This window comes from Neolamprologus multifasciatus, chromosome 9 (assembly GCF_963576455.1).
Source record: "Neolamprologus multifasciatus chromosome 9, fNeoMul1.2, whole genome shotgun sequence".
Classification (NCBI taxonomy): Eukaryota; Metazoa; Chordata; class Actinopteri; order Cichliformes; family Cichlidae; genus Neolamprologus; species Neolamprologus multifasciatus.
Genome location: NC_140447.1, coordinates 32,273,128 through 32,281,000, shown reverse-complemented (window position 1 = coordinate 32,281,000; position 7,873 = coordinate 32,273,128). Strand labels below are relative to the sequence as shown.

Below are 7,873 nucleotides of genomic sequence, written 5' to 3'. Positions count from 1 at the left end.
CTGTCAGTCAAAGCCTCCATCTTTTGGATACAGTCTGTGTTTAGCCGTGCAGATTAACGACACAGAAACACCGTCGTCTGCTCACTCGTGCACAGATAACTGCAGCACAGTTAATAATAACAGTGATTCCTCCGATCGATCAGTTTGATTGGAGCGACCCGGAAATCCGCTGTTAAAGCAGGAAAGTGGGAAAATATCCCAGAAATCCACATCACAGCTTTTAGCCGAGGCGGAGCAGCAGCTCACAGGAAACATGACGAAAGAGTCGGAAACTCACTGTGGAGCACGGTGTTCATAATCACATACACTCTGTTACCTGAAACCTCACTGTGTGTGTGTGTGTGTGTGTGTGTCTGTGTGTGCGCCTCTTTCAGGACCGGGAGGCGGAGTCAGTGTTACCGCATCATCTACCGCCACATGGAGCGAACTCTGAGCCAGCAGGAGGTCCGACGTGTCCACCAGCAAATCGAACAAGCTGCAGAGAGCGAGCTGGGCGTGCAGGGCCGATTCTGACACACACACACAGACACACACACACACACACACACACAGACACACACACACACACACACACACACACAGACACACACAGACACACATACACACAGACACACACACTCATAAATGTATTTCTATACCTCAGAGCTGTTAAGTAGCTGTGAGATTTCACTGTGAGGGGAAACACGTTGACTTCAATAAAGACGTCACTGTCTTTGATGCTGCGCACACACACACACACACACACACACACACACACACACACAGACACACACACACACACACACTCAGTAGTACCTTTGCGGCTCCTCTCAGGTGAAACATCACTTGTGTCACTTTTAATCTCCCAAACTCGTCCTCGGCCGTTCGGACGGCAGCTGCTGGACTACAGAGAACATCAGAGCGTCTTCATCGTCCCTGCCTCGGATAATAAATCCATCAGACTGAGCCGAGCGCCGTCTGCACATCCTTCGGATGTTTTCCGGTTTGTTCCGTCGTTATTAACGTGCTCGCCGGGCGGACACAGAAAGACCTCGCCGCGCTGAGGCGTGACGGCCTCTGCGGCACATGAGAATGAGTCACTTTCAGTGATTTGTGTTTCCGTCATTATTGTGACAATGATATTCTGAGATGCAGCCTGCAGATTCAGCTTTGGGCTTCTTATTTTTAAATGTGCAAGAACATGATGTGCAGATACAGAAATAAATCAGCAGCAGACGGATGCAGGGGAAGCTCTGCACCTGCAAAAGTTTCAGCAGCTTCAGGAAGGTTTCAGCAGCGTGGAGGTGGAGGTTCAGGTTTAAGTTAGCCGGACCTCACAGGGCTGGTGTGTGACGTCACCTCACAGAGGTTCAGGTTTGGGTTGAGGTAACAGCCGCCTGTTCGACACATGCTTTGCTTTTCAAAATGAGTTCCTGAGGTTCCATCTTCTAGTTTCTGAAGAGTTTACCTGTTTAGCAAAAGGAAACCATCGAACTCTAGATGAGACGACGTCGGCAGGTCCTCGTCCAAACAGTAATCTCTATAAACAGATGTCAACATCTGGACCTGCAGGCGAGCAGCCAGAAGATGTTTGAGGATGTTCGAAGGTGAAAAGCACAGGTGGTCATGTGATAAGACGCCATCCCTAACCGTCCAACCACAGGCAGAGATCAGTGTGAGGAGGTCAGGTAATCTGCGTGTCTGCTGCAGCTCAACTGATGCAAACTGATGTGAAATGAAGAAGAAACGTTTTCTGAGCTCCTGCTGTGCAGCTGGTGTTTAAGTAACAGGAGTTTAGTTTCAGAACAGCTTCACGGTTTTACTGATACGTGCAGCATCTGCAGAACTGCCTCACATCACAGTTTGATCCTGTAACGAGCACGTTTCAAACGCTGGTCGTGCTCCAGGTGTAGTTAGAGTATGAAACCTCCCACTGGATCAGGTCACATGTGTTCCCGTTCACCGCTTCAGAACAGGAAATCCAGCATCACCTCCGGGAACATCGTGATGGACTCTCTGCATCTCAGCCTGAAGTAGTTTCTGTAAGAGAGGAAACAAAGCAGTGTTTCTGTCTTCATTTCCTTCGTGTGCGAGCGCTTTAACGAGCCGCCGTCTGTGTTTAGATAAAAACATTAAAGGTTTTTGGTCACGTTGTTGTTCGAGTGTGTTTTTGTTTCACATCTGCAGAGATCAGAAATTATAATTATGTTTTAACATTAAAAATATGTTGATAAAAACATAAAAACTGTCTGTTAATCAACTTGTTGATTTACTATAAGTAAATCCAACTACAGGAAGTCATGACCACTTAGCTCCTCCCACTTCCTCCCATCCAAACGGAGTATTTCTCTCTGGATTCCTGCTCGTGTGTTTTTATGGTCAAAATAAAGATTTGACGGATTGAATCCAGTTAAACAGAAGAGGAAACGAGGACGAAGCGTCCCCTCGCCCACGCCGAGTCAAACGCACCTCAGAGCAGCGAGCTGAGGACGCCTCACATGATGCTTCATTTCCTCGCAGCCTTTCTGTCTCCCTATCAGGCCTCACAGGGCGGAGCTTAATGAGGTCAGAGTGGACGGCCGGTCGCTGACATTCATTAATTTTACACTAAAATCCGATCGATGGACACGCGCAGCCCGACTGTCTTCCTCCTCACGTCCCACACAGAAACATCACGCACGCCGTCCAAATGCCACTCTGTCATTTCCTCTGTGCTGGCGCCGAGGCATTAAATGGCTTTGCCTGTCACTCTACTCAGCAATGCAATGAATTCTGGGAGCTGCACACACACACAGACTCACACTTGTGTCTTTGTGAGGACCCTTGCTGCACGCCTGTCTCCTCGTATGTTCCCGTAATGCTGAGTAAGGCTGGAGGAGGTCCTCACGGTGGAGAAACGCCGCGCTGTGCAAAATATAACTCGAATATATTTAAAGATCATTTCACCTGAACTCCCACTGAGATCTGTTCTGCAGAGACGTGATGTGAAGGAGGCCTGAAAACGAGGCTTGTGTATGAAAGATGTCCACATTCAGATACACAAACCAGTACGACACAGTTACCACTGACTGGTGACGTTACTCTCTGACGCTCTTCCATCGCTGCCGTTGGAGGTTCAGAGGAGAGCGTCTGACTCCATGAGCTCAGGCCTCCTAACACCACACAGCAGCTCCTCCAACGATCCTCCTACGAGACTCTTCAGCTCATTATGGTAACCAAGAAGCTTAGTGCGACAGATGTTTCCGTCTGCACCAAACAAGGACCTTAGAAGGAACAAACCAGGTTAGCAGGCTGAGATGGTGTCCTGCTGCAAAACCCGGTTTTTCTAAGCGTGGTCTAACTTCTGCTTCTGATGCCTTAACCCTTTAAGACCGACCATAGAACCAAGTCCGCCAGAGCTTATATTATATTTTTACAGGCTGTGGAGCCATTTTTGGGAGCATTTCAAGTTGCTATACATCAATACAACCATTACAGCCCAGATTTTAATAATATGTCTGCATTAAGTTCATAGTAATTACATAAATTGCAAAAAAGTGCAATAAACTACAAAAAAATTGAAAATAGTTTTTGTTTTTTTACATATATTTCTAGTTAGAGAAATTTAAGAGGCTTATCCCTCAAAACTGTAAATACAAAAAAGTTGCACAAAATAGTTTCCCACCACAGGAAATTTATTTTGAGTGTCTTCATAGTTTTATTTTTGAAATACACCAATTTTTATACACTGCAGGAAAAACGAAAATAAATATTATAATGCAAATTTGCAAAAAAAAGCAGCATATGCATCAAAATAAACTATTTCCAGCAGTGCAATATGAGTCCTAAGCATCCCAGAAACCACACAGAAAGTCATAAAGTCAAACATAACTTTTAAAAACACCAGTATAGGCTCATGAGGCCCTGATGGTAAAAAACTACATTTCCGCGAAAATGACGTCACTTCCGGTTTCGGGCAGGTCATGGCGGACATGCGATAGTTTGCGCTGATGGACGTAGGAAGTGTTATGAACAGCTGATCGGATCAGCAAAGCGTGTTTCTGGAATATTATGTTTTTGTTGCTGCAAGTGCTTTTTATGCAGTTTTTGCAAAGTTATATGTGGAAGGAAACTGTGACCGAGGACAAGCTGATGGCATAAGATGTAAGTACAACTCCTCCGGTTTCATATGCAAAAAAAATTATTGCGCTAGCTCACGTGGTTGCAGAGCTACCGGGATTTAAAAGTAGTTACGCAAAACAGAGCGTGCTGCTCCGACCGGCTTTAAAGGGTTAAACCACAGGTGTCGGACTCCAGGCCTCGAGGGCCGGTGTCCTGCAGGTCTTAGATGTGTCCTTGATCCAACACAGCTGATTTAAAGGCTAAATTACCTCATCAACATGTCTTAAAGTTCTCCAGAGGCCTGGTAATGAACTGATCACTTGATTCAGGTGTGTTGACCCAGAGTGAGATCTAAAACCTGCAGGACACCGGCCCTCGAGGCCTGGAGTTTGACACCCCTGCCTTAAACAGTCCTGTGACAGTCTGACCCATGTCCTCACCACCTCACGTTGGTCCTCACAAAGATAGATATACGAGCACACGCACACATTTAAATGGGGCTCATTAGAAAACACACTCCTACACCCTCGTTCACACACAGCATCCCAACCAGACAGCGCTCTGTCAGCGTGCTGAGGCGATACGCTGGCTTAGGCTGCTACAATCATACACTGCCACACAGGAACTTCACACACACACACACACACACACACAGAGGCAAATGCCACTCTGCCAATCATGCCGTCGGAGGCTGTCTGCCTTCAATGGCTGTGCTCGTCACTCCGGTCGAGTTAAAGCTGAGCTCTGACAGTTTGAGGCCAGGCTTACAGTTTGGACACAGGAAAACACACACTGGAATTTTTAACCAGCTCTCTGCTTCAGCAGCTCGGGAAGAGCGTTGATGACACCGAGGGAAAAGCCCGAGTTACACCCTGCATTCATATTTCTACCGTTAATGATTGGATTATTTTTCTCCTCACAGACGGTTTATGGAGATTCAGCAGGAACGTGTTGCTTCAGTTAAATACATCCAGGATTCCTTGATGGCTCAGAGACTTTCTATGAACCGGAAGCTTCCAGGATCATTTAGGAATGATTTCATGTGATTAAAGTGATTTAAGGACGAGTCACTGAGTTTGTTACCCAAAGAAATCAGGAACTGAATGTTTCAGTGAGTTTTAGGGGTGAAGGAATAAATCTCTGTAATGTTTTCAGGTGATTCAATGAGATTTAAGGTACTTCAGGAGATTTAAATTCAAAGGCATTTATTCCTGATGATTCAAGAGGACAGTAACTGTTCAGGCTGGTTTCAGATATCTAAAGTGATAAAAGCAGGAGATTTAAGGTGATTGTCTCGAACAATTCAATGTCATTAATGATTATTTGAAATCTCAGATGATTCAAGGACAGTAAGCTTCCAGGATCATTAAGGAATGATTTTATGGGATTAAAGTGATTCAAGGACGAGTCACTGAGTTTGTTACCCAAAGAAATCAGGAACTGAGTGTTTCAGTGAGTTTTAGGGATGAAGGAATGAATCTCTGGGATGTTTTCAGGTGATTCAATGAGATTCAAGAGGATTCAACAGTTATATATATATATACAGATATCTAAAGTGATAAAAGGTGATTGTCTCGAACAGTTCAATGTCATTAACGATTATTTGAAAGGATCTCAGATGATTCAAGGACAGTAAATTTGGTGATAATTCAAAGAGATTTAAGAGGGACTGTGGGAGTGACATCAATGTTTCGGGTGATTCAAAAGATTTTAGATGATTTAAAAGTATTTAAGGATGTTTTTGCATTTAATGGTAGACCCGTGGAGTTTGGGTAACAGTTTCCACAGTAATTCTAAGAGTTCGGATGTTTCAGTGCATTCAAAGACTTCCAGGTTTTCCTTCTTCTGATTCAAGGATGGAGGATGTTTCAGCAGCTCGGGCTGATTTAAGGAATTGTCAGCTGGTTTGAGGAGATACAGCTGCAAATGTTTCAAACACGCTCCAGTTAATGAGGGTCGATGCAGGAATGTGTCGTGAAACTCAGGAAACTTTCAGGGTTTCCATGGTGATTTGAGATTTCAAGCCTGCTTCCTGCAGTCCTGGAAGCTTTTAGGAAGTGATGGTTAACATGTAGTCTGACAAAAACACAGAGGAGAGGAGGAGGTGTGACGAGCTCCACAGCTTTCAGCAGCTCCTGAGTTTGTGTGTAAACACATTTACTGCATTACTCAGATACAGCTGTTAAGCCACGCCCACTCCAGATGTTGACTGTGTGAGTGAAAATGGGCTGCGAAGGAATTCCGATGCTTCCTCAGAGTCCTGCTGAAACCACTGATGTGTCAGCAGTGACCCGCCCACCACTCCCAGAGCGAGCGATGGGTGGTGTGTGTGTGTGTGTGTGTGTGTGTGTGTGTGTGTGTGTGTGTGTGTGTGTGTGTGCGCTTCCTGCTTAATTGGGATTTGCAGTAATTACAGTGAGAAGACTTTAATGATTGAATTCAGCGTCTGCGTTGATCTTCAGGTTTTTGGAGCAAACTGACTCCCTCCTGTGTCCTTCACATCAGGGCGGACACCTAACGACACCTTCACGCTTTAATCTCACACACACACACACACACACACACACACACACACACCTGTCCTCTCCCACAGGCGAGGTTCACTCTGGTGTCTGCAGAGAGCTTGGATTGGCCCTCGCACAGAGATGCGCTGTGACCTTTGCAGACTGACACTGTGTCCACATTCATTCTCTGCTTGCAGACTGACGCGTCCGAGGCCGCCTCTGATTCCCCGGAGTGACGTCGGGGAGATTCAAGGTTGTTTCTGGGAGATGCTTGAAGATTAAGGACATAAGAAGGCTGATAGGAAATTCTGACATTTCGCAAATTTTTCAGGCATTTCAGGAAGAAGGTGATTTCAGAGAGATGATGATTATTATTATTAAGCTGATTCAAGGATCATTTCTATGTTTGATACAGAACTATGGGGATTCAGTGGATTCAAACAGATAAAGGAAACTGTTCCGATGGTTAAAGGACATTTGAAGGGCTTTAGATGATTCATGGAAGTTTCAGTTGATCAAAGAGGTCGATCAGGAAATTTAGACAGATTTGGATTTTCAAAGATTAAATTTGAGGCAGTTTAAAGAATATTTCAAGCACTTCACAGAATATTTTAGCACATCCAGAGAATTCAACTGGGTGGTCTCAGGATCTCATCTCTGCTTTTTGCAGATGACGTGGTTCTGTTGGCTTCATCAGGTGATGGCCTTCAGCTCGCGAGTGAAGGTGTGGGAATGAGGATCAGCACCTCCAAATCTGAGGTCATGGTCCTCAGCTGGAAAAGGGTGGAGTGCCCACTCCGGGTCGGGGATGAGTTCCTGCCCCAAGTGGAGGAGTTCAAGTATCTCGGGGTCTTGTTCACGAGTGATGGGAGAAGGGAGCCGGAGATCAACAGACGGATTGGGGCTGCAGCTGCAGTAATGCAGACGCTGCACCGGTCCGTCGTGGTGAAGAGGGAGCTGAGTGTAAAAGCGAAGCTCTCAATTTACCGGTCGATCTACGTCCCTACCCTCACCTATGGCCACGAGCTGTGGGTAGTGACCGAAAGAACGAGATCGCGGATACAAGCGGCGGAAATGAGCTTCCTCCGAAGGGTGGCTGCCATCTCCCTTAGAGATAGGGTGAGAAGTTCGGCCATCCGGGAGGGGCTCAGAGTAGAGCCGCTGCTGCTCCACATCGAAAGGAGCCAGCTGAGGTGGTTCGGGCATCTGACAAGGATGCCTCCTGGGCGCCTCCTAGGCGAGGTTTTCCGGGCAGGAGGCCCCGGGGCAGACCCAGGACACGCTGGAGA

General features: G+C 46.2%; 1 protein-coding gene across 2 annotated transcripts in view; it reads left to right on the top strand.

Annotated features, from left to right (window-relative positions):
• Positions 1-7,873, top strand: part of fars2 (phenylalanyl-tRNA synthetase 2, mitochondrial) — a 132,902-nt gene that overhangs the window by 115,453 nt on the left and 9,576 nt on the right. The window contains exon 10 of one of the 2 annotated variants that reach the window (XM_085171730.1): positions 375-2,205. The exons of the other annotated variant lie outside the window; for it this stretch is intronic. Within the exon in view, the coding sequence (XP_085027856.1) occupies positions 375-513 (139 nt within the window). The 3' untranslated portion in view covers positions 514-2,205. Of the gene's footprint in view, positions 1-374; positions 2,206-7,873 lie in introns of those variants that run through there. 2 annotated transcript variants of the gene reach the window in all.